Source organism: Equus asinus, chromosome 26 (genome assembly GCF_041296235.1).
Source record: "Equus asinus isolate D_3611 breed Donkey chromosome 26, EquAss-T2T_v2, whole genome shotgun sequence".
NCBI classification, from domain to species: domain Eukaryota; kingdom Metazoa; phylum Chordata; class Mammalia; order Perissodactyla; family Equidae; genus Equus; species Equus asinus.
The window spans coordinates 28,207,218-28,231,995 of NC_091815.1; the positions used below are offsets into that span (position 1 = coordinate 28,207,218).

A 24,778-nucleotide genomic window follows, 5' to 3' on the forward strand; every position below is an offset into this window, starting at 1 on the left:
AGAGACGCAAGAGGCAACGTGGTGGGACAGACCCAGGAAGGTGATGCCAGACAGTCACGAAGGGTTCCAGACACCACTCTAAGGCCCCACTCCGCCCTCACAAACACAGACGTCTTCTTAGATAATATATATTAAAAAATAAACCTCCAATTCAAGGTATAAAAACAGAGCAAAGGCACTTGGGGGTGGGGGGTGGCCCCCCCAGGCAATACTGAGATGGCCCAGGAAATGGGGGTCACCGTGGTGCCCCCTTGGAATGAAGCCCTGAGTCCCCCAAGTAGAAGGCAGGAGGGAGAGAAGGCCGAGGCCAACGCGAGGTTGGGGGGCGCTGATCCCAGTGGGGGCCCCCCAGGCGTGGCCCCGGACGCCCGGCTCCCTCTCCTCAGGCCCTTGGGGTTGGAGATGCTGCGGCAGCTGTGCGGTAGGGGGTGGCCCTCCCGTCCTCTCCTTCTTGCAAAAGGCCTGGGGGGACACAGGAGAAGAAGGGAGACAAGGAGAGAGAGATGGGGAGAGGGAGGTGGAGATGGAGAGAAACGGAAAGAGGGGCGAGAAAGGGAAGCTGTGAAAGAGAGAGCACAAAAGAGCCAGGGAAATAGGAACTGAGAGACAGGAGGTGGAGTGGGGAGATTCAGAATGACAAAGATGGAGGAAGAAAAATGGATAGGGCTGTGGAGAGGGGAGCCCCTGAGGTGCCCATTCTGGTCCCTCCTCTCTAGGCAGTGCTCAAGGGCCCCTCGGTTCCCACTCACCTGCCTGAGGCAGGGAGCCTCAGGTACAGCCAGGCTGGGGGACAGTGTTCTCCCCGAGCTGAGACAGGAGGACTCGTAGGCGACAAAATTCCTCCTCCACCTCCTGGTTGGGGGTCATCAATGAGAGGGGTCCCTCCACTGAGTCGGCCCCTTCCTTCCCTCACCCTGCCCAGGGCACCACCTCCAGCTGTTTAATGGTCTCCTCCAGGCTGAGTAGCTCCTCCCGAATTTCCTGGGTCTGCGCTGGGCTCAGGGGGCCACCCCCTGGGACCCCATCCCCTGCACGGGGAGGCCCCGCCCCGCTGTCTTCCTCCATGGGAAACAGGAGCTGCTTCAGGGACAGCACTGGCCAGGGGCAAGGGGACAGAGTCAGAAGTGTGGCCCAGGTTGGGATGGGAGATTCAGAGGGGGACAGGTGAGGGCTGCGAAAGAGGCCAGGGGCCTGCGGGTGGGAGGGGAGGGTGGGTACCGGGCGAGGCTGGGTTAGCCAGGCCTGCAAATGGGTCTGGGGGATGCACAAGGGGATGCAGAGGTGAGGTTGGGTCTAGGGTTGGGGATGGGTGGGAGTGCACTGAGGATGGAGATGGGTCCAGGGAGAGGCTGAACTGAAGGTCAAGGAAGGGACAGAGGCTGCAGAAGGAAGAGAGACTTGGGGCCACCGGGGACGGTGGTGCATTTGTTTCTGGTGGCAGAGCGTGAGGCAAACTGGAAAGCAACATTTGGGCAGGTGGTGGCCCTGGAGGGGGCAGGGCTGGGCTACCTTTCCCAAGGGCCTTGGCAGCGAGCTGGCCCTCAGGGCCGAGTCTGCTGAAGGGCAGCAGGGCGCTGAGGAGTCTCTCCATTCGGCCTGGGTGGGGGAGCAGGGAGGGTGCTCAGATCCTGCTGGGCTTCCTGGGGACACCTCCGCCCCCACTGGGCACCCCTCCAGGCTCACCATCAGCCGGGGGCATCTCACGGCCACAGTTGCCGTTCTCGGAGCTGCTGAGCAGGGGTTCACGGGTGCTGGGGAGAGGAAGAGCTGGGTGACATCACAGCCTTGGCCCCAGTGGGCAGCAGGGGCAAGGAGACAGAGAGCTGGAGGTGTGGAGGCAGAGAGGTCCGGAGACAGAGACAGAGGTTGAGGCTGGGAGAGAGGCAGACAGACAGGCCTGGACAGGAGCCAGATGGGCAGTGGTGGGACAACACGTGTGCGCCCATACATGACCGAGCATGCATGCGTGCACGCGGACACACACACACACACACACACACACACACACGGAGACAGGGCTAGAACTCGGGTTCTGGGGAACACATGCTTCCCCCGGCCCCCCAGCCGTCCACTTCCCTCCTTGGCCCCCTCACCTGATTGGGCTGGGCCGGGGTTTGTGACGGGAAGCAGGGGCAGGGACCTTGAGGGATCCGGCGGTTTCAGTGATAAGGTTACACCAGCTGGGGAGACAGGGCAGCCCCTGGGCAGTCAGAGCCCCCAGACCCTGTGCCCGGGCCTCCCACCTCCACCCTGTCCCCACAGACTCAGGGGCCTGGGCTGCTTCCTCTACCCGCGTTCCAAACCCTGAACCCCTCACTTCTTCCGTTCCGACACCGTCTGCGCCACCAGCTCATATATCTGAGCCTCCTGGTCCCAGGTAAAGATGACATAGAAGGCTTTGTGATCTGCAGTGGGAGAGAGAGGTGGGGCTCAGAGCCAGGGTCTCCCCACTGGGCACCCTCCCTGAGCACTGGCTGGAGGCTGGGGAAGCCCCAGTAATGGTGGTGCCCTCAGGGCTCCCATAACTCAATTCGCCCCTCCTGTGCCCTCCTCCCGAGCCTCTCTGTCTCATGCGACAAGTTCCCCAGCTGGCTCTACCCACAAAACCCCTCGAGCCACTCCCACCACCATGGGCGTGGTGCAGCTTCTTGGCAGCATGCTTGCAAATCCCTCCTTACTGGGCTCCCAGCTTCCACTCCTCCTCCCCAACCATCCCCAAGCATCAGCCAGGGTGTCTTTTCAAAGGACTGATTAGAGCTGGCTGCTCCTCTGTGCAAAAACCTGGGGCAGTTTCCCATTGCACTTAATAAAACCGACAACCCAGCCCGGCCCCCCGGCCCTACCCGGCTCTGGGGCCTTGCTCTCACAGCCTCGGCCTCAGCCCTGCCAAGCTTTCCCGCTCCTTAACCTCTGCAGCGGCCTCCCCTGTGCCAGAACGTGCGTTCCCGGCTCTTAGAAGGTCCTGCTCCCCACTCCCCAGGCAGCTCTCACTGGGGCCAGGGCCAGGCCTCACCAGTGGCCACCTCACGGGTCATGGCGGAGGTGAGCCGCAGCACCGGCCGCAGCATGGTCTTGCCGTCGGGTGTGGGCGTCAGCGTCCGGCTGTGCGACTTGAGCAGCAGCCGCTCGTCCTGGCGCTGGAGCAGCAGCAGCAGGTCATCCAGCAGCAGCACATGGACCTCTGTAGGGGGCAAGGCCCGTGCTCAGCACTCCCCACCTGAGCCCCCTGCCCCCTGCTTTGGCCCCCACTCAACCGCCCTGATGCTCACCCACGGCCTTGTCCTTTGTCACCCGCCACGTCAGTGGGCCCTCATGGATCAACCTCTTCTTGGTGATGTCCAGGTTCTGGGGGCAAGAAGGAGTGATGGCAGGTGCAGGCAAGGGCGGGGCAGGGCAGGGTGGGGATGACTGTGGGGCCAGGTACTGCAGTCAGGGGTCAGGATGGGCGCCTCACTGGGAATGGGGAGGGGGTCAGAGCTGAGGGGACACTCTCCTTCCCTGGGCATGTTATCAGAGAATCCCCTGGGAAAGCAGGGCCAGAGCGGGCGAGGGGAGAGGAGAGGTTCGGAGAGGAGAAGGGGGGCCACCTTGAACTCGCTCAGCATGGGGTCGCTGCTCTGCCGCAGGTGGGACAAGTCCAGGCGCCGCTGATAATCCTTGAGCCGCTGGAACAGGAAGAGAGTGTCAGGGGACAAGCCAAGGGCTGGGGCTGACCTACAGTGACACTGCAGGTGACAAGCTAAGGGCCGGGTCAGACCTCCGATGACCCTGAGAGGGAGGAGCTGAGGGCCAGGCCACTCCCTGGACGGGCAGTGACACTGAGGCGGACAAGCTCAGGGCCAGGCTGACCCCTGCACACACATGCCCCACTGCCCTGGGCCCCAGGCCACACCCAGGCTCACCAGCAGGTCCTCCATGTCGCGCACAGCTTGGTTGACATGGTGCAGAATTTCCCGGCAGCACTCAGCTGCCAGCTCCACTTTCTCCCGTTCCGTGGGCTCTTCTGCGGGGGAGACCAGCCCTGGTGAACCCCAACCCTGGAAGCTCCTGGTCCTGCGGCCAAGGTTAGAGCAGGAGAGCTGGGCCCAGCAGGGTGACCCGGGCCCAGCAGTACCTGTGTTCTGCCCGATGCTCTGCAGGAGCAGGGGATACTTGGTCAGACGCTGCATCTCCGTGGGGATCATGTCCTTCAGCTGCAGGCGGCGGCACCGTGGGCGGCTCTCGGCCTCCTGAGGGGACAGTGGTGCTGAGGTGGCCCAGGCTTGGGCTTGCCTTGGGGATTGGGACACCAGCCCCCTCCCCCCTGGGACCCCGGGGCCCAGACCCCCCGCCTCACCTGCACGAAGGCAGAGAACCGAGGCTCCTTGCGCTGTTTAGCTTTGAGCTGCTCTAAGGCAAACGACTGGCGGCTGCAGAAGCGGGAGGAGATTTTCTGGAACCAGGAGCCCTCAGCACCATCAAACTACAGCGAGATGCAGGCCAGGGAGGGTGTCTCAGGTGGGATTGGGAAGAGCGGGGCTTTGGGGATGGCAGCCTAGATGGGAGGACAGGGCTAGGGACCCAGACCCCTGGGTGTTGAGCGGGGAAAGGCCTGAGACCTGGCCTGCTGGGGTCTGGATTCCGGCTCCCTGGCTGGGAGGAGGGGATGAGGACAGGGCTGGGCACCCTCACCCGGGCCAGCAGTACGTCTCCGATCTCCTCAATGACGGGGCCACTGTCCTGCCTCCGCTTCATCAGGGAATCGAGGAACAGGGCTGTGGGAGCGGTGAGGAAAGGGGAGATCTGTCAGGGCGGGGAAGACTGCAGAACTGATGAGGAGCTGGCGGGGGTCGGGCTGCAGGGGTGTCTGAGTCTGATCCTTGGGGCCAGTGGACCCCAAGTTCCCCCGCCATGTGCTTGCTGAGGTGCCCGAAAGAATATGCGCTCTGGGGGCCCAAGGTGGGGTTGTCCTCAGTGTGAGAACAGAGGCTGCCCGTGCTAGGTGCTCAAGGAGAACGTGCTAAGCTCCAGGTCTAGTCGCGGAGGCTGCGAAGGAGGGAGCTGGCGGTGGGGTGTGCTCGGCCCTGCACTCACAATGCACCTCGATGAGCTCGTCCAGGCTGGGGAAGATGTTCTGTAGCTCCTCCACGGGGAAGAAGCCCCCGTCCACCATGGGCTGGTAGAAGAGGTCATGCAGCACCCGGAGCATGCGCACATGGGCTGCCTCTGTCACCAGCAGCTCTGCGGGGTCACCAAGTGGGAAGCATGGTTGGGGAGGGTGCAAACGGTGTGGGGGGCAGTCTCAGAGGCAGGCTGGGGGAACGAGGAGGGGGATGACTCTCTGGGTGGAGTCATTTGCCCTCAAATAGCCACTGAGGATTCCTTGACCCACTGCCTTTCCCTTTGAGCTGTGGCAGCCAGCCAGGGTGACCGATGATCCCAGCTTGCCCAGCGCTGGCACTGATAGATTTCCCAGGACACGGGATTTGCAGTGCCAAAACTGGGAGAGTCCTGCGCAAACCAGGACGAGTTGGTTGCCCCACCACCAGCAGGCCTGTAGCTGTGGTTATGTCTTTATGTCTAACCTCCTGGCAAGTTTCTCAGCCTCGGTTTCTGGCACAATGATTCCCTCTACACACAAGCTGATACGCTCAGATCCAGGGGGCCCCAGAGGGTGCAGGCCTGAGTTCCAGGGGCCCCAGAAGTCCCTGGAGACTAAATGCGTGATTTTGTGTGTTATGCCTATTTTTATGGTGAGAGAAATTGCTATGCTCTCCAGTGTGCTAGCCACTACCACACATGGCTCTTCAAATTTTACTCAGTTAAAATGAAATGAAATACAAAATTCATTCCTCAGTTCTACTCGCCACATTTCAAGTGCTCAACAGCTTTTATGTGGCTGGTGGTTACCATGATGGAGAACGCAGATACTGCACATTTCCATCATTCCAGAAAGTTCTCTCAGATAGCACTGCTTATATTTTGATCTTATCCTTAGAAGGCCCTGTGACCCAAAACATATTCACCTACTGCCCTGAAAATTCAGAATGAGTATCCTTATTATTAAGTAATCTGTAAATAAACTTCCAAACAAGCTTCTAGAAAAGTGTTCTACTTTTGCCAAACCTCCTCTCCACACACACAATTCAAAATCACAGAAAAGAATCAAGATGGAAACGATACTCCCATCATCTCTCTGCCCAGAAGCAAGCACTGCTAATATATTGATTATCTTCCCAAACATTTCCCTGGGGAATCCATCTTTCCCCCCAGCAGTGAAGATCATGGTAACAGCGGAGTTGCATTCGAATGCTCTTACTCGGTGCCCAACACTGCGCGAAACCCTTCACACCAATCATCTCCTCTTCATGACAGTCTTTTGCAGCGGGAACCATTATTGCCCACGTTTCACAGATAAAGAAACAAAAGCTGTGCTGGAAATGCAATGCTATATACCATTTCCGGTTCTCAACATCAGCACTGCCCTGTACTACTCAAAATTCTCTGGAAATGTCACTTTGTCGGCAGCATTCCCGTTCCATCCAGGGGCTGTTCTGCGATTTCGTAACAAATGGCCCTCTATCCGAAACGGGCTGTCTGCAGGTTCTGCCTGTTGTAAATGACACCCAGACGGACATCTGCCTGCATGTGTCTCTGTCTTTGCCAGAGCTGGATGGGGTCCTTAGCCACAGTGGGCTGGAGGGGGTGGCACTCACCGCTGATGACCTCCTGCCGCTTCACCTGGCTCTTGGGCAGGCTGTGCAGGGTGTCTGGAAGGATGAGCTCCCGCCAGCCCGGGGGCTCTTCTGGTTCCAGCTCCAGTCCTGACCGCCCTGGCTCCCCCTCATCTCCCGGCTCAGGGCTGTGGGACAGAGGCCTTGTTAGGACCCCAGCTTGGGGAGTCCCAGGGAGGAGCCGTCCACTCCTTAGTGTCCAACCCCCTCTGTGGCCTTGGCATTCGATGACCCCAGGTGGTTCATGCTGCAGACCAGCCCCAAATTTCTAGAAAGAAGCATCCCATCCCTCTGCTGTGACCACGGTAGAACCTCAGTGACCTCAGCATCCGATCCCCAGTTCTCTGTGACTCTGGCAACAACCCCCACCCCACTGCCATCCTCCCTGACTCTCCAGGCTGCCTCAGCAGATGGGGGGAGGAGTGACGTACGTGGCTCGTCGGGCAGGGCCAAGCACGGCCGTGGCAGAGCTGGGGTCCATGTCCACGTCACTCCGGGAGCGGCCCCCACCCCGGCCCTTAGCCCCGAGGCTGCCCCGGGAAGGCCGGCGGCGGTCACTCACCCGCAGGCTCTCCGAGCGCCCCAGACGCCCCGGTAGCCTGGACCCCGAGGCCAATGACAGAGTCAGGCAGAGACCAGGACAGAGACAGACAGAGACCAAGACAGGGACAGAGATGGGGAGAGACCAGGACAGAGACAGACAGGGAGAGACCAGGACAGGGACAGAGACAGGGAGAGACCAGGACAGGAAGAGACAGGGACAGACCAGGACAGGGACAGACCAGGGCAGGGATAGGGGAGACCAGGACAGGGATCAAACATGCAACAGAAGAGAGAGTGTCAGAAGGAGCAGTGGGATTTAGGGGTGCTAGGGCAGGGGGGTGGTCAGGGGGGATATTGAAATTTGGTTGGGGAGGGGAGGGGAACCCAGTATGAGCACAGGACTGACCCCTCCCTTCCCTGAGGCAGGGGGATGAGGCAGAGCCAGGAGTTGAGGCGGGGGAAGGGGATTCAATACTTAGCTCTTCAGCTGGGAGGGTGACGTCCCCACCCACCCCTTGCAGGGGTGAAGGGGAGGGGGTGGCCCATGGGGAGAGGGGAGGGGCTGGGAGAAATGGGGGAGGGGCTAGCCCTCCCCCCACCCAGGGCCCAGGCACCCACCTCTTCCACTTTCTGGGGAGAGAGGGGCACAGGGTCAGAGGTGGACCCCGAGGGAACCCAATCACCTCCCCCTCACCCGCCAAAGGGTCCCCAAAGCAGCGGCACAAGGACAGGCAGGGGGCAGAGCCTGCCCCCCAACTGTGAGGGGGACAGGGCCCCCGGGCATGGCACAGAGCACAGAGGGGTGGGGGATGGAGGGCAGGGGCACCAGGAGGCAGGAGCAAGGCAGCTGGGCTGGAGGCTTAAAAGAGAAGGGGGGAACGGACGCAAAAGTGAAGGGGTGCAGGGAGAGCGGCTGGGAGGAACTGGGGGTGAAGACAGGTGAAGAGGATGGGAGAGGAGGAGAAAGGGAGGAAGAAGGAGTGAAAGGGAAGGAGATGAGAAAAAAAGTGGAAGAAGGAAAAAGAAAGGAGAGAAGGAGGAGGAGCAGGGCAGAGTGGAGATGGCTCAGAGGCAGGCAGGAGCAAATGGCAGCGCGACCCTCAACAACCATCCCCCGCCCAGGAAGCCAGTTCTCACGCCCAGCTCCCCCGCTGCACCCGGCCCCGGGTACCTCTCTGTATCAGCACCCTCCTCGGTGCTCTCTGCGGGCGCTGGGAGCTCCAGGCTGGCGGGGCCCTGCGAGGGCGGGTCCCCCAGCTCCAGTGGGCCATCAACACCTATGGGGACAGCAGAGAAGAGCTAGGCTGGCTGACGGCCCCTCCGGCGCCAAGACCCACACTCTGGGGGCCTCGGTTTCCTCCATGGTGGAATGGGGTTTGGGTGGCTAAATTCATCCTGTGCCTGGCAGACACGAAATGGCTGCTCTGTCCTTCAGTGGAGGACGGACAAGACGGAAAGGCCTCTGAGGACATGGCTGCAGGGGGATGGGGCCAGGTGGGTGCAGATGTCCCAGAGTAGGGGAGGAGACTGGATGCTCTGCTCGACACCCCCACATCCATTTATTCTCCAGACCCTCAAGTGGGACTTGTGGCAAGAGGATATACCCCATTTAGAGATGAGGAGACTGAGGCTCAGAGAGCGGAGTGACTTCCAAGATATTACACAAGTAAGCTGCCAAGCCAGGCTTTGAATCCAGGCCTGGCCAAGTAGTTGTCTGAGATCCAAGGTGCTGAGGCCACAAGGAGTGTGAGAAATGAAGTTAACGGGGCTGGTGGGTTCACTATCTAAAGGGGCTGAGTGGCAATGGACTCAGAGAGGGTTCTGGGAAATGAAGCTGTGGGGGCTGATGGGAAATGCAGTCTAAGAAGGTGAGACACACATCACCAGAACAGAGGTCAGAGCCTGAGAGGGAAGCCAAGGAAAGGGTAAACTGAGGGAAGGGGGTGGTTATTAACACCACTGGTGATCAGGAGCAGGGAGGGGTAGATTTGGAGAACCAAGGGGCCATTCACTGGCACCAGGTCGATATCTGAGGGGCTGGCAGCACCAGTGCCCTGCGCCAGGTCTTCATGGAGGCCTGGCTCAGAAAACTCTCACCTGATTCCCGGTTGGGGCTATCCCCGGACAGAGGGTGCAGAGAAACTCCAGGGGTATCTTGCCCAGGAGCCCCTACATTCCGGTCCCGGGAGGGCGCCCCCAGGCCTCCCTTCCGCTCTGTAAGACCTAGCTTCTCAACTGGGGAGACAGCGAGAAAGAAAGCAGGAAATGAGACTCCAGCGACTCTAATACACAAGGGCCTAGGGGATCAAGATGCTGTACTCCAGCCCTGTCCGCCCATTACCCAGGAGACCCCCTGCCCCCAAGACCCAGAAGTGCCAGCCCCCAGCCCAGCCTCCTCCTCCCTCAGACCCAGGAGGTCCCCTTCGCTTCCCACTCCGGTTGCCAGCATGGAAGCTCTGGCTTCAGGATCATTACCGTTAGTCTCGTTTTTGAGGTGTCGCATGTCTGGGACTAAAATGAGAGATGTGACTGTGAGCTGGGGGTGGTGGGGGGTGACATGGGGAAGCTGGGGTATGGCCAAGGCCAGGCACCTCACCCTGGGGCTCAACTCGGTTCCAGCGGGCGGCATCTAGGAAGCTGCTCAGTCCTTTCTTGGTCTTGGTAGGCTCGTCTGACCGCTTGTTCCCCATCACCTGCAGGAGGTCGGGGGAGAGAAGGGGGGCTGGGCATTTCTGAGATGCCAACAAAGTAGAATCCGACCCCAGGGGCACAGAGTCCCGAGACTCCCCAGGGGGTCTCTGGGGAAGAAAGGGCCAGGTTTGGGCGCTCAGGTAAGCACCTTTTTTCGGAAGAAATTCCTCCCTGACTTCTTGTCCCCGCTCTTGGTCCGCACTCCAAGGTGGCGCATGTATAGGCTGATGGCACTGACCACAGCGGCACTGTGGGGATGGAACGGTGAGGGCCCCAACACACACACAGACATGCACACTCCCACGGATGCACACACTGCTGCCCCCACAGCCTTCCCCTCCGGCCTTGTTTCCCACCCCAACCCTACAACCACTTCCTGCTGAGTGTCTGAGCACAGGGGAGAGGGTTCCAGAGGACAGGGCCAGGGCTGTTGCTCAATGACCAGGCCCCCAGGCCCCCAGCCCCCCAACCCCCCAGCCTCTCCGCCCTTAAGCCCAGGAGACTAAACGCCTCTCCCACTGGCCTCTCTGCTTCCATCACCTCTTTTCCTCATCCGTAGAGATGGTGTGTCTGTAAAGAGATGAAAGAAGTTTGTGACAACTTTGCTAAGCCTGGGGTCGCTGTCCCCCCAGCACAAATGTCTAGCTTGCTGTCCCCTTTGAAACTGGGACAGGGAGAGAGAAGAGGCAGAGCGGGGACAGCCGAAACAACGGGGAATGAGGATCACGGAAGGGAGGAGACCCTCTCAGCGAGGCTGACGGGGCCTAAGTGCCAGGCTTGAACACAAGACCACAGACAAGACCAGGAAACTGGGAGGGAACCCCAAAGCTGGGAAGGAAAGATGCAAACCAGATGAACTAAAATGCCAGGCAGACCCAGAAGTCAGAGGATGAGCCCAAAAGCTAGGAAATGAACCCTGACGCTGCCGAGGGAGCCTAGAAATGGAATGGGGCAGCAGAGGGCGCCCCGGCGGCCCGCCCCACTCACTGCATCTCCTCCAGGTGGTTCAGCAGCTGCTCCGCCACATGCCGCTCCCGGGCCTCGAAGCTGGCACGGTCCCGCCCAACCCAGGCCTCCAGCTGGGACAGCTCCTGCTCGGAGGGCGTCATGCCCATGAGCCGCTTGGAGCGGAAGTCCTCCAGCTGACGGCTGACGGCCTCCTGCTGGCTCTGCACCACCTCCTGCACGAACTGCCGCTGGACGTCCTCAGACAAGAGGTCAGGCCTTGTGCGGTCTGCAGGGACAAGGTCAGAGGCTGTGGGTCAGTTCCCGGGAGGCTGGCTCCCCACCTACCCTTGGATTCCAACAGGAAGGAATCTCTGTTGTCCATGACAGCGTGGGAGTGTGGCCTCCCTCCCTGGGGCTCCTGGGAGGCCTGGCTCCTGCTAGAGACCTTTCCCTCATCCTAATGTCCCATCTCCTCTCCTTACCAAGTTCAAAGGAGACGGTGGGAGGGACGACCACCCGCAGAACCTGCTCAGGAGAGAGAATGGAGTGAAGGAGGGGACTCCGGAGTGGTGGGATCCAGCCTGGTGGGAATGATGGTCTGAGGGGAGGGTGTGGTCGAGGGATGGCCAGGCTGGCTGAGCACAGGGTCTCCCCAGGCCAGCGCCCTTCACGCTGCGCTCAGTGGCGCAGGGGTTGGGAGGCTCAGGGTGGCTCTCCAGAGCCAAGGGAGGGGGGGACTGGGGCTCCTCGAAGGTGTCTCTCACCGCGGTCTTGTCCAGGAAGCTGTGGTAGAAGTCGATGAAGGCCTTCTTGGCCTCCTTGGGGCCCAGCGAGCCCAGCATGTCCGCGTGCAGGCAGCAGAGCTGGGGAGACAGAGCGTGACCTGTCTCCCTCCCACCCCACTCCCCCTTGGAAAGCGCCAGGGCTCAAATGACACCTTCCCTGGGAAATGCTCCCTGATCTCCATCATCCCCTGCCCAGGGCCACCATGAGCATTTGCTAGTTTTCTATCCTGTGAAATGGTTCTCTGTGGTTCTCTCTCCTCCCTTCTGCTCCTACTCCCACCACCACTGCCAGCTACACTAAGACGGCTAGGCGTATACTAGACCCTGTTCTAAACCCCTTACACGCATTACCCTGTTCAATCACAGAGACTGTGATTAAACACAGACCCATTTTACAGATGAGAAAACTGAGCTCAAGAAGCTTGCTCAAGGTCACACAGCTAGTAACTGACAAAGTTGGGATTGGCATCCAGGCAACCTGTCTCCACTATACTCCATTGCCTAGAAATACCGTGTACAACTTGAGGGTTCACGTGTGTGTGTGAAGTTGATTCATCTGAGTTGCAGACAGGGCCCAGGGCACAGTGGGGGCTGGGGAAATAAACAGGTGGGTAAGTGGGGCTCACTCATTCACTCATCAAGTATTCCCTGAGGTTGCCTGCATGTCAGCCCTGTGCTGGCTGATGCTGGCAATGCAGTGGGAACCCCAACCTGTCCTGGCTCCTGGGGCGCTCTTGTCAGGTAAGGTCTTGGTGTGCTAAGGTCTCGCTTCAGTGAGGGTTGGACTCCTTCTCCACTCTAAACACTTTCAACAAATCTATGTCTGCCCTACCCCGTAAAGGAAAACTCCATGAGGCCAACAGGATGTAGCCCAGGGGACCACAGCTATCTCTTGGCCACCCCCCAGCCGATGAGGTGAGGGAGCAGCATGAGGACAAATCTCAAAAGGCCAGAGGTTATCTGAGTCACCGCAGCCAAGCCCCTGGCCCTCAGTTTCCACATCTGTAAAAGGACATGGCAGTCAGCACCATGGCTGAGTTCCAGGAGCTCTGAGTTCTAGAAACTCCCAGGCTCAGGAGGGGGACCCCCCCCCCCCTCGCCAGAGGGCCAAAGCATCAACGCACCACGTGAGGGGCAGCCTCTTTTCTGGAGAGAAGGCAATTTCCTGATTTCCTGCCAGTTTCTCTGAAGCTTTGGTGTCAATGTGCCCTTCTTTCTGCATCCCCTAGGCGTCCCTCCCTGGCATTTCCATCGGTCTCCTTGTCTTCCAGAGGGCTCTGCTACGCATTTCCAGTATAGTGCCGTGCCCTCAGCTAACCCCAACTTGTGGCGTGTGCTGGGCTGTACTGAGTCTTCTTGGTACAGGACCCTTGTCCACAGAGCCCCCTCCAGCCAGCGCTGTGGCTTCTTCCTTCCTAAAACACCTGCTGGATTCTCTAGACTCGGCAGGTGTGTCCAATGGCACAGCTCCGCATCGACACCCCCCAGGGATTTTCTGCCTGATACGAGTTTTCTGGATCATCGATTACATTTTCTCTGCCTTGTGGGCTGCTTGTGACGGTTTCTTGTTTCTGGACCAGGGCCTGCCATGCCACCTAGACCCAGGAAGGCTAGTGGCTTTCTCCCAAGCACCAGCCCTAAATGAGTAACTGGGAGCACCTCACAAGACCGCGTAGAGGAGGATTCGATTTCCAAAGTCCATGGGAAAGGGTGCTGTCATTGATGGGTGACACTGCCACAGGCACGGAAAGGGGGTGGGATCATGGTTTCTGTCAGGCTGCTGGATTTTCTGTCGCTCTCTGCATGACCCTGACATGTGTACTCTCCCTCACTGCTGAGATTTATATGGGGCACCTGCAATCTTGTCTAGACCACATGGCAGGCTTTCGGGTTATTTCTTGCACTGTGCATTCTGACCTCCCGGCTCATCTTCAGTGGTCTCACTCACTGAACACTGTGGACTGTCCCAGCCCCACCCCTCCCTGTGCCTACCCAGCCCTGCCCTCACCAGGGGTCCCGGGTCGAACTGCAGGGCCACGTGCTGCAGGAGGGCCATGAGGTGGACTGGGCGCCGCTTCACCTGCTCCAGGCTCTGGAACTGGCTGTTTTGTTCCTCTGTGTTCTGGGGGTGAGGACGGGGGTGGGGGGGTGAGACAGTGGGGAACAGAGGAAGGGCCTTGGGCTTGACCTTCCCCATCCAAGCTGGGAGGAGGGGGAGATGATGGTGTCTATGCTGTAATGGTGGCGGTCTGGGCAGATGTTGGGGACAGTGGATGAGATTTAATGTTATAATGCTAGGTGATGAGAACAGACATTAGAAGAGAGGGAATGGGGGTCTGTGCTATAATTCGGGGGGCAGCGATAAAAATTGGGGTTCTAGTAAAAATGGTGGGAGTCTGCTGTAATGGTGGGCAGCAAGAATGGGGTGGGGGAATGAGGAAGGAGGTTGCAGGAAGATGAGAGAGAGAAACAGATGGGCAGGGAGAGGAGACGGGGGGACAGCACCTGAGGATGGAGATCTGCACCTAAGGCAGGAAAGGACACTGAGGAGGGGACTTAAGGGGCTGGGGCCCCAGGAGCCTGGGATAGAAGCTCTCCTACCCGCCCCATCCCCCTCACCGTCTCCAGCTCATTCTCAAAATCCTCGTCCTCAGCCCCGATGATGGTGACGGGCACTGGGCCAGGCCGAGGGGGCCCTGGGGCCTGTGGGAGGGATGGATGGCTTCAGTCCCCAGAGCTCCCCACCTCACAGTCCACCAGTCCCCTCACCCCTGGCCTCTCCACTCACCGCCCCTCGGGCGACGTCCTCGGCCTCCATGGGCTCTGCAGGGCTGGGGGAAGAGGAGGGGCTGCGGTTAGGGGAGTGGGAGGAGGAGGCAGAGGGCGGTTACTCACAGATTCCTGGCCCAGGTGTGAAGGTGAGTAAACAGCCTCCCCCGCCCAGGCCTCCACAGCTCAATGGGGCCTCTGTGCGGCGACAAAGAGCCCTTCAGAGGCCAGCCGGGGCGGGAACCCAAGGACAGGGAGCCGTGTTGGGGGGGAGCTGGAGGCCCAGGAGCCTGGGTCCACAAGAGAGCTGTGGCCATGAAAGCCTGCAATTTTGGGTCTCTAAGCAGGAGAGGGCTGGGGGCTCAGACTTTTGGGTCTGAGGGAGGAGGGGGCTGTGGGTGGGGTCGTGGGGAGACAGGGCCTGGAGGCAAGCAGAGTTGGGAATGTTATAGGGGATGTAGGAGAGAGATAAGTGGGGTGTAGGGGGCTCTCCTCTGATCTGTGACAGGCTTGGGGCAGGATGTTGCTTCTGAACCCACCAGCCCCACTTCCTGTGACAGGAAATCACAATGGCAAATCCCCCACCCCCCCAACTCTCTCCACATAAGAAAACAAAACTCCGAACCCTCCTCCCTCAGGGACCAAGAGTCGGAGAACCCAGAAGTTCTTTCCCTCAGAGACCTGGTATCTTTCCTGGCTTCCAGGCCCGGAAAGCAAGGGATGGTCCTCACCCTACGTCTGGTCCTCACCGTCTGTCCGTCTGTCCTTTCAGTGCTCCTCTCCTCATCTGGCTCTCCTGGGCTGTCTCGCCACTGAATCTGTTTCATGTCTTTGCCTCTCTTCTCCCTGTTTCCTCATTTTTCTCTCTCCCTTCCTTCAGACCTGTCTCATTCTCCCCACCTTCTCTGCTTCCCCTCCCCACTCCTCCCCCTCAGCTGCTACACTCCAGCTCTGCTTCTCTTGCTCCGTCCTTCCCCTCTGTCTCTCTTCTGTCTTTGCCTCTGTCTGCCCACATCTGATTTCTGTGGCGCTGTCCTGCACCTCTCTAAGTCGCTATCTCATGTGCTGTCTCTCATCTCTCTCTCTCCCATTTCTTGCTGTCTCTCCCATCTTCTCTCCTTTAGGGTCTCACTTCTCCCCGTATCTTCCCACTGTCATCTTCTGTGTTCTGACTAATGCCACAAGAGCCCGTATCAGGCAGAAGGGAACTGTAGAAAGAGGGGTGGAGGGCCGGCCCAGTGGCGTGGTGGTTAAGTTTGTGCACTCTGCTTCGGTGGCCCAGGGTTCACCAGTTCAGATCCTGGGTGAGGACCTACACACAGCTTATCAAGCCATGCTGTGGCAGTGTCCGACATACAAAATAGAGGAAGATTGGTAAAGATATTAGCTCAGGGACAATCTTCCTCAAGCAAAAAGAGGAAGATAGGCAATAGATATTAGCTCAGGGACAATCTTTCTCAAGCAAAAAGAGGAAGATGAGCAACAGATGTTAGCTTAGGGACACTCTTCCTCACCAAAAAAAAAAAAAAAAAAGAAGAAGAAGAAGAAACGGGTGGGACAGATTAGCCAGGGGAGAGGGGGCTGTCCCCATAGCTCAAAGCTATTTATAACCCTAGTCGCCTGAGACCCACCCTTCCCTCTTCCACAGGCCTCTCTCTTCCACAGGCCTCCTCCCTAGCACTCAATAAATGGTTGCTATGATTTTAATTGTGATCATTAAATAACGATGCTGTCTAGAGTGTCCAAATGCCATCCTCTGGGTTCACCTGAGCAGGCATCATTTTTATTCTTTTCCATACAGTGTATTTGTCCAACAGCCAAGCTTGGGTAACTTAAGATTTGAGCATTGTGAAATGTTCACATAAATAAATTTGCAAACCAAGGCAGAAAAAGAATAGTAATTATTTATTATGAGAGCCAGACTTACATAGCACTTGCAGTGTGCTGGGCATTGCTCTAAGTGCTTCTCACACAGTAATTCACTTAACTCTCACAACCCACAAGCACCCCATGCTATTATCATTCCCATCAGAGATGGAAAACCTTCACCAGGCCACCAGCTGCAACTTTGGGGCTGGAAAACATGACCACAGACACGGAGGGTGCAAGCTCGTCCCACTCAGGGGTGGAAAGGTTTGACAGATTCCAAAAGGGCCAAGGAGAGAACACGTTATCTGAGTGAATGCTCAGTGCCAGGCAGGCCCCAAATAATGCACTTGACATTATCATCTCCTTTATTCCTTATCACAATAATATGAAATCCTAGCTAACACTTAATGTGCCCTAAGTGCCACTAAGTATGTGCCAGGCACAGCAGTACTGCTTCATAGGTATTAACTCAATCCTCTCAGTGACCGTGTGAAGTCAGTATTATTATTATCATCCCCAGTTTACAGAGGAGGAAACTGAGGCACAGATCATAAGGGATAGAGCCAAGATTCAGACCCAGGCAGTCTGGCTCCAGAGTTTATGCATTTAACTACCAGAATGTTATGCTTCAGAGCAGGGGGAACCCTCACCCCAACATTAAAAAACTAAAATCTGAACCAAAGCTGAGACACATCAGGTCTCCTTATGGGGTCTGGGAAGTCAGGGATATGTGGATACTGTGGTCTTGGCAGGAGAGCAGTTAGACTCGGGGACTCCACAGAGGCCTGGGGCTCAGAGAGGATTTGGAGGGGGAAGGGTGGCTGCTTAGAAGATGAGGGATGGGGGGGGTCCCACAAAGGCTGGAGAATTATAGGTTGAAGTTGTACGATGGATCTATAGGCAACTGACAAGGCCTGGGGTCCAGCAGAGGGGGTGCTATGTGCATGGGGCTGTAGGGGTGTCAGGGCAGATTTAGAAGCTTGTTAGGGGTAGGGGGTCCTGAAGCAAAGCAGGCACATGGGTGGCTGGGTTCCATGCAGGACTCAGGGTCTATAAGATACTGGGAGAATGACTCTGGTCTCCAAGAATCTCTGGAAGCCTTAACCTAAAACACAGAGTAGTCAAAGTGAGTCCATGGGGGGGGGGGGGGGGGCCTTGGAATGTATAAAGCCCCAGATTCTATTTGATACACGCTAGGTCTCGGAGGATCCGGGGATCACACAGGATCACGACTCCACAGGGAAAGTAGCCCGTCTGTAGGACCGCTGGAGACTTAAAAGGATAGAAGAATTCTGTATGAGCTTGTGGTGGTCCCCGAGACCCAGGATCTACAGGGCCTCAGATTCTAGGGATGCTATTGATCTATGGGGACCCAACATCTGTAAGGAGCCGGGCCTCCATGGGGGGGGGGGCGCTAGCAGGAACCTGGAGGGGCTGGAGGACCTTGTAATCTACATGGAACGCGGCGGGTCTACACGAGCCCAAATGACACATGGGACATGGCGGGTCTACACGGGCCCCAAATCCTCCAGGGGACGTGGCGGTGTGCACGGCTAGTGAGGCTGGGGCGGACGTGCAGAGTCAGGGTCTGACGCCCGCCGGGGTCCGCGTCCCTCACCTGCTCCGGGTCGGAGGAGAAGCCACTGCAATCGCCAGAACCGAAGCCTCCGCGCGCCGGCTCCGGCCTCCCCCACCCCGGCCTCCGAGTCGCTCTAGCCGCCCCAGAGTCAACCTTTGCTTCCAGCTCCACTCCTCCCGCCAGCCGCTCTAGCCCGGCTCCTGCCCAGCTCCTGCCCAGGCGATTCTACTCCTCCTGCCGGCCGCTCTAGCTCTCCACGGCGCCACGCTGGCCCAATAGGGTCGCTCTGGCCTGTCTTGGAGGGCTGGCGTTTCCGTATCTCGACTGCCCCCGTCATTCTCCTGGGCCCCGCGCCCCGCCCCCCGCCCGGGGATGGGGATGGTTCCAGCCCCTCTGCCAGGGCTCCGTCCGAGATCTCCGAGGCGCTCTGGCCCTTAGCTCCCGGACTGGGCTCCCTGCCCTATCTTGCTTCCCTAACTCCGGGACCAGCTGAGTTCCCAACGCTGGTACATTAATTCTCCCCGCACCCCTCCCCCGCACACTTTCCGCTGCGGCTGGAAAGCAAAAAGCCTGGGTTCAAGCGTACCTTTCCCTCTGATATGCAGAGTAACCTGGAAAAAGTGATTACTTCTCTCCCGGCCTCAGTCTTCCCATCTGTACAATGGAGGAAGATCTCCAGCTCTGTCTCCTACAACCCACCTCCCAAGGTATAATTAATGGTCCCGAAAAAGAGCTCTCCAAAAACGCGTTCAAAGGCGCTCTGCAGCTTTCAGCTTCACCACGCCTTACGGCATTGTTATGGTCGTTTTTCTTTTTAGGTGGCTCTAAAGCATGCGGGGTTGGAGGGCGGCGCTTAGCGGAAAGCACCTGCGAGTTCAAATCCCAGTTCCACTCGGCCTCACGATGTGTGTGCCCCGTGTGAGTCGGTTCTGCTCCCTGGGCCTCAGTTTCCCCACCCGTACAACGTGAGTGATCATCCGTCCTCTGCTGGACAGTTGGGAGGCCTTGGTCCGGGCCTCGCACCCCTCATCCGCCCTGGGCACTCAGCAAGTATTACTTCTGTCTTTGCCCCCTTTGACAGATGGGAAAACTGAGGCCCAGGAAGAGGTGGCCGCGGCTCAGTGGTGCCGCGAGGAGGCCCCTCCACGGCCGGCAGCGCCCCAGCCCCTCCCTCCTCCCCCCACTTCCCCTGGCCGCCGAAGGGAGGGACGCCGGGCGGGGCCGGGGCGGGTGTACCTGGTGTCCGCGCGGGGAGGTGACCGGCGGGGCGCCCGAGGTCGGGCTCGGCGATCCCGGGCCCTGGCTCCCGGCTCCCGCTTCCTGGCTCTGGCGGGGCAGGAAGTTGGGGCGTTTTTCCGGAGGCCCCCGCCCCGCGCCCCTCCCCGCTTCCTGCCCGCGCCCCGCGCCCCGCCGGCACCTCCGCTTCCTTCCCCTTCTCGCCGCCCGCCCGCCCCCCTCTCCGCGCTCCGCCCGGGACCCGCGGGTACCGGCCCCGCCCGACCTCTGCCGGCCTGTCTGTCTGTCGGTCCGCAGGGCGCGGCTCGACGCTTCTCACATCTGCCTGGCGTCCGCCATCGCCTCCCTGCCGGGGCTGGGGGCGAGGCTCACCCTGCCTGCGCCTCACTCTGCGCCGCAGCCTCCCCTGCTTGCCGTCTCTCTGTGTCTCTTGGTCTTCCTTTCCTTCTTTGCCTCTCTGTGTGTGTTTCTGTCTGTGTCCGTCTCTCCGTCCCTGTCCCTGTCTCTCTCTCTCCCCTTTTCTCCGTTGGGGTCTTTCCCTTCCGCTCTCCGTTATCTCTCCTCCTCTCTGTCACTTTCTCCCTCAGAACCATTCTCTTCCCTTCTCTGGGTCCTCTGGGTCCTTCTGCATCTTTCTCCATCTCAGTCTTTTCCCAGCTGTTGCTTTCAGGGGTCAGTCTCTCCATGTCCATTTTTCTATGGACCCTTCTTTTCTTTCTATCTCTTCCTGCTATCTCTTTCTCAGTATCGCTGTCTCTCTCTGATTCCCCTTCCCCTCATTGTCTTTCTCTTCTCTTGCTCTGTCTCTTTGTCACTAGATCTCTGTTGCAGTCCCTCCACTCTGTATCTCAGAAACTCTGCATCTCAGAAACTCTGCATCTCTGTGCCTCTCTGTCATTGCCCCTGGGTCTCCCCACCATCCCCAAGTTAGGGCCACAGACTCTCCAAATCCATCTGTTAAAGGCCACCCCCAGAGGACAGATGTGGCCTGGCCAGAGCCACAGTTCCATACCGGCCCCACCAGACAGTCCCCTGTGTTTGTACCTGTGTTTGTAGGACTCAAATACTAGTAAATAAATATGGTCACCGCCCTCCATCCTGTGTGCCCCCTGCCCTTTGCTCAGGGACATGGCCTAGGCTGGGGCCCTTCTCAAGACACTCCTGTTTCTCTCAGAGGGCAGCCAAGACTGGCTACCTGGTCCCAGGTGTGGGGAGTGGGAAGGGGCTGGGGGTCCAGAACCCTGGGGCTGAGGGGGCTGGGGGCCTGGACTCGTGGGTCCCAGAGGAGGGGGGTGATCCCTGTGAGATCCATGACTACTGCCAAGGTCTGCAGTTGGGAAGGATTTATTATCACTAAGTGGCCATGACAGAGCAGGGAGGGGGAGGTGGCACTAACGAGGCTGCTACAATCAGCTCCCCTAGAGGCAGCGATTAAGGGCTCATTACCCGCTGGGGGTGGGGGGGGGGGAGGCTGGGAAAGGCGCAGGGGGAGGATTGAGTTCGGGTGTGGGGCAGAGATGAGGACAGTCTAGAGGGAAGAAGAGTGGACACTCCTCAGCGGGAAGTTCAGTCAGGACACTCCCAGGAAAGATTGTGAAAAGACCGCGTTCCAGGGAAGTGGGGAGAGACACAAATTGGAAGCACAGCAGATGGGGGCAGCCCAGCCGGGTCACGGCTTCTCCAGCTGGACGTCTCCGATGTGGAGGCTGCCCACGTCCTGGTAGGTGCCCTGGAGGCCCCGGGAGATGTCCTCGTACATGGAACAGTCATCGAGGTTCAGGCCCTGGGGTGGAAATGTGGTGATGGGTCTCAGTGTCCTGATGCCCAGGTCCTTGCCCCTAGCCACACCAGGGGGAACCCCGTGTGAACCCCCCCAATGCACCTATCCCTAACCTGTCCCCACCCTCCACTCACCTCATAAAGATTCTCATCTTCGTAGTCATCCTGGATGTCTGGCCCGAACTTCAAGTTCTGCCATCGTTTCTGTCGGGGGATTGGGAACGTCAGTGAGGAGGGGGCAGCATATGTTTTCAGACCCTCCTGGATGCCAGGAGGGGCTTTACCAGTGAGGGTAAGGGACATGCCCAAAGCCACATATCCAGTGAGTGGCAGGTCTCTCTGGGTCCAAGCCATTGTCCTTCTGGCTGTCTCCACTGCCTTACTGTTCTCCATGGATAACAACAACGATAATAGTAAATAGCAATAGTTGCCCTGTGGCCTAAAGGGAGGCTGGTTCAGGTCAGAGACTCTGGGGGGACACCCAGCCCTCATCTTCCCTGGCCTGGGCTATATCTGGAGGGCTACAGCACTCCTGGAGGTGGGGCGAGTGAGGCAACCCTGGAGGAAGACTGAGCACCCTGCAAAATCCGTTATATTAATTCATTTAGTCCCCACAGCCCCTGTGAGGTGGGTGCTGTCACTCCCTCAAGTTTTAAGTGGGGACCCTCAGACTCGGAGGGGCCTGGTCCCCGCTGGCTTACCCTGAACAGCAGCAGCGTCCCAGGCACCACTGCGCAGAACAGCAGGATGATCCCCTCGGCTGTGATGATGTTGTTCTTGGTGCCCTCCCCCATGTCCAGGAAGGGTCTGGGGAGCGGCTCTGTGAGGGGGGTGCTGCTCAGAACCCTGGCACCTCCAGCCCTCCCTGGCCTCCCGGCCCCGCCCCACCCCGCCCAACCAGGCCCAGGACCACTGAAGCCCCCACTGGGCAGATGAGAAAATTGGCCAGTGTGTGCGAGCCAGGGAGTGAGTATGCCCACTGCGGGCAGTGGTCCCATCCCCATGTCCCAGATGAGGAAGCTGAGCATCCCCAGCTGTGGAGGGACCTCGGGGCCAGGGCCCAGGCACTCACCACGCACGCGGAGGTAGGTGCCACAGGACTGCTTGGTCTCGTTGCCTTCCTTAGCTTGGCACCTGTACATGCCCCCATGGCTCTTATTCACCTGCTGGATGGTCAGCTCGCCCATGGGCCCCTTGCCATACTCCAGGAACATGGGAGGCCATGTGAAGTTGCTTTGGAGGATGCGCCACCAGGTGATGTTGATGTGGCTCCCTGGGCTGCTGCCATTGTGCTTGCACTGGAGGCGGGCCTCATCCCCCACGCTCACTGTCACTGATGGCGGGCCCCCATCCACCCACAGGGCCTGGCACCCAGGGCCTGTGGAGAGGCAGATGGGTGAGGGGCTGCAGGTGAGCACTAGGCCCAGCGCTGGGCTCTGCAGCTGCAGCACTCCTGGGTGTGTGGGTGCAGGGAGTATGAGGACACTCTTGGGGGAGGTGGGCGAGGGGAAGAGAGGGTGGCATTGGGAGCAAGGAGTGAGGTTGCCTCTGGGGGAGGGAGTTGGGATAACGTACAGCCGATGAGGGGGTGAGGAGGAACCTAGAGGAGGAGAGTGAGACACCCTGGGAGGAGAGAGAACACACCTTGGGGGTGGGGGTGGTGGTGTGAGGACATCCTGGGGAGGAGAGTGAGGCACCCAGGGGTGGTGCCACACCCCTGGGGGTCCCCACTTACCAACAACCCCACGCCCACTCTGTGCTTTGGCCCCACTGGACTCACTGGCATCTGGATATTTGGTTCCCTCATACTAGAAGTACCTTGCCTGGGCAGCTCCTTCCAGTATCAGTTTGGGCATCACCTCCTCCTGAAGGCCCTCCTGGTGCACTTTCCTACCGCAGCCCCAGCCCGGCCCGGTGTCTGGCACTTTATCTTGCGTAATTGTCACAAGACCCTCAGAAGTAGGTTCTCTCATTGTCCTCACTTTACAGGTGGGATGGCTAAGGCCCAGGGAGGGCAAGTTGGCTGCCCAGCCTCACCAGGGCAGCAGGAATGGCTGGGGGTTTAAACCCCGGGCCCCCTGGGCCTCTTCCTGCCAATCTTTGGCCTGCCCTGTGACCCCAGGCCCGCCCCTCATTCTCTGAAACTTGCATGTGTCAACCTGGGGGTCAAAGGTGAGTCCATTCGTGGGCTGGGCAGGGGGTTGGAGGAGGGCTTCAGCAGGGTGGTTGGTGAGAGGGAGGGAGCCAGGGGCGGCCCAGGCTGGCTGCTCTGGGAAGCCCCAGCTCTCTGCCTTCCCAGGTCTGTCCACATGGCTGGCTGTACCTCTTCTAAAGGGAGGAGGAGGGAGGTGAGGAAGAGAGGAGGAGGAAGAGGTGGGGGAAGAAGCAGCAACCTCAGGGGCATGGGCTCCAATCCCGGCTCCTAGTCTAACCTTGAGTGACCGGCCCTCTCTGTGAACTTCTGGGCCAAACAGGGTGGTCACAGCCCCACCAGCTGGTATTGCACAGGGGAGGTGGGGGGCGATGTCGATGAGGCGCCGCCTCCCCCAGAACCCAGAAGGGGCTCCCTAGGCAACGGGGACTGAGATTTAAGTCAGAGAAGGAGACAGCTTTTTTGTCCTCTGAAGCCGAGTGCTACCCCCAGGTCCTCTTCCTACCCCCAGCTCTGGAGCTCAGTCAAGGGTGACCTTAGTTCCTTATTTTGACCTGTGCAGATGAGGGGGTGGGGAAAGCGTCACTCTTTTGCCTGTGCCTTCCTCCATGGGGCTGTGGATGCCCCTTAAATGTCGCTGAGCCTCCTCCAGCCTCCCCTCGGTGGCTGGCTTGGGACAATCAAGCAGACAGATGCTGCTTCTACAGGGCCTTTCCCAGCTCCCCTTCCTGATGCCCCCCCAGCGCCCTTCCCTCTGCCTGTGCCCGCGCCCTCTCCAGCCTCTCCAGTCTCCCCACCACCTCCCCCCAGCACCTGCCTGTTAGCCACATACCCACGCCAGCAGCAGAGATCAAGAAGAGGAGGAAGAGGGTGGCAGGCGGGGCTTGGAGGACTCCAGGAGCCCCAGGCATCTTCTCCCAGTGTGTTGGTTGGTCTGGGTTGCAGCAGTCCTGGGGTACCAGATCCCACTTCGGCCGGGCCCCAAACCCCGCCCCACTTCCTGCCCAGCCCTCCCGGAGATGGGCTCCACTGGCCCCACGGCTGGGCCCTTCGGCTGCTGGGCCGGGGGCAGCCCCTGCCAGTACGCTGCTTCAAGAGTGCCACTTCGGGCCCAGAGTGGAGAGGAACCGCTCCCTGCACCTGTGTGGCCACAACTCCCCTGAGGGCAGGCTGCTCGGGTGGGAGGAAGAGGCTGGTTCAAGGCCTGGCTTGGCTCTGGCTCGTCACTGGCCGAGCCCTGGGAAGGAAGCCTAAGGGAGCCAGAGTTCGGGGTGTCTGCTGTGCACAGGTGGTCAGGGTGCTGCTTCTGAGCTTGGTTTCTGCCCCTCACTGGCCTTGGGCAAAACTTGACCTGTCTCTGACCCTCCGTGTCCTCACTTCTTGGGGTTGGAAGTGAGAATTTAAAGGAGCTGTGCATGCACAGCACTGAACGTAGGGCCCAGCACACAGCAGGTGCTCCGGAAACGTTGGTTACTACTGATGATCCTGAGGAATAAATGAGGCAGGCTGGCCAGCTCTGTGATGAGATGGTGGCTTCCCTTTGAGAGCCTCAGCATTTTTAATCCAAGAGATGATGATAAGAATACTCCCTGGTCTTATGACATGACCGAAGGAGTTGGAGCCACGATGGGCTCTTTCTTGGTGTTCTTTCACTTCAGCCTCCCCACAAGTGGGCAAGATAGGCTACCCCCCATCTTACAGAGGAGGAAACTGA

At 59.1% G+C, this 24,778-nt stretch overlaps 2 protein-coding genes and 1 long non-coding RNA gene across 18 annotated transcripts; 1 reads left to right on the forward strand and 2 right to left on the reverse strand.

Moving 5' to 3' along the window:
- Positions 1-112: 112 nt before the first annotated feature.
- On the reverse strand, positions 113-19,222 carry ARHGEF1 (Rho guanine nucleotide exchange factor 1). 16 transcript variants are annotated; one of them, XM_070499104.1, is made up of 31 exons: positions 15,199-15,338; positions 14,469-14,511; positions 14,300-14,383; positions 13,689-13,802; positions 11,660-11,758; positions 11,378-11,420; positions 10,935-11,181; positions 10,488-10,517; positions 10,096-10,195; positions 9,853-9,949; positions 9,732-9,767; positions 9,354-9,491; positions 8,428-8,533; positions 7,875-7,886; positions 7,145-7,312; positions 6,696-6,841; positions 5,074-5,220; positions 4,672-4,754; positions 4,337-4,462; positions 4,115-4,229; positions 3,903-4,003; positions 3,588-3,665; positions 3,270-3,345; positions 3,014-3,181; positions 2,318-2,405; positions 2,094-2,180; positions 1,684-1,751; positions 1,510-1,596; positions 931-1,094; positions 750-852; positions 113-462 (listed from the first exon to the last, which is right to left on the reverse strand). In XM_070499104.1, exons 1-30 carry the CDS (start codon positions 15,234-15,236, stop codon positions 769-771), a joined length of 2,973 nt encoding a protein of 990 aa, XP_070355205.1. In that variant the 5' UTR covers positions 15,237-15,338; the 3' UTR covers positions 113-462; positions 750-768. The 16 variants fall into 16 exon arrangements, with proteins under 16 accessions (XP_070355205.1, XP_044616252.1, XP_044616253.1 ...); XM_044760317.2 differs by lacking the exons at positions 7,875-7,886; positions 15,199-15,338 and adding an exon at positions 19,134-19,222; XM_044760318.2 differs by lacking the exons at positions 931-1,094; positions 15,199-15,338 and adding an exon at positions 19,134-19,222.
- On the forward strand, positions 18,264-20,229 carry LOC123281329 (uncharacterized). The gene is made up of 3 exons (XR_006520751.2): positions 18,264-18,403; positions 18,503-18,604; positions 18,716-20,229. It is a non-coding gene; the product is annotated as an uncharacterized lncRNA (long non-coding RNA).
- On the reverse strand, positions 19,534-24,276 carry CD79A (CD79a molecule). Its single transcript, XM_014867574.3, has 5 exons — positions 23,897-24,276; positions 21,985-22,290; positions 21,614-21,732; positions 21,048-21,116; positions 19,534-20,916 (listed from the first exon to the last, which is right to left on the reverse strand). Exons 1-5 carry the CDS (start codon positions 23,973-23,975, stop codon positions 20,803-20,805), a joined length of 687 nt encoding a protein of 228 aa, XP_014723060.1. The 5' UTR covers positions 23,976-24,276; the 3' UTR covers positions 19,534-20,802.
- Positions 24,277-24,778: the final 502 nt, after the last annotated feature.

Excerpts from the sequence above, each read along its gene's own strand:
- ARHGEF1 (XM_070499099.1), bottom strand. The coding sequence starts at position 15,236 with ATGAGGAGAGGAGCACTGAAAGGACAGACGGACAGACG. Across the intron at positions 8,534-9,353 it reads TAGCCCCAACCGGGAATCAG|GTGTTGATGGCCCACTGGAG; the intron begins GTGAGAGTTTTC and ends CTGTCCCCATAG. Across the intron at positions 5,221-6,695 it reads GCGGCAGGAGGTCATCAGCG|AGCTGCTGGTGACAGAGGCA; the intron begins GTGAGTGCCACC and ends GTGACCCCGCAG.
- CD79A (XM_014867574.3), bottom strand. The coding sequence starts at position 23,975 with ATGCCTGGGGCTCCTGGAGTCCTCCAAGCCCCGCCTGCCACCCTCTTC. Across the intron at positions 22,291-23,896 it reads GATCTCTGCTGCTGGCGTGG|GCCCTGGGTGCCAGGCCCTG; the intron begins GTATGTGGCTAA and ends GCCTCTCCACAG. Across the intron at positions 20,917-21,047 it reads AAGATGAGAATCTTTATGAG|GGCCTGAACCTCGATGACTG; the intron begins GTGAGTGGAGGG and ends TTTCCACCCCAG.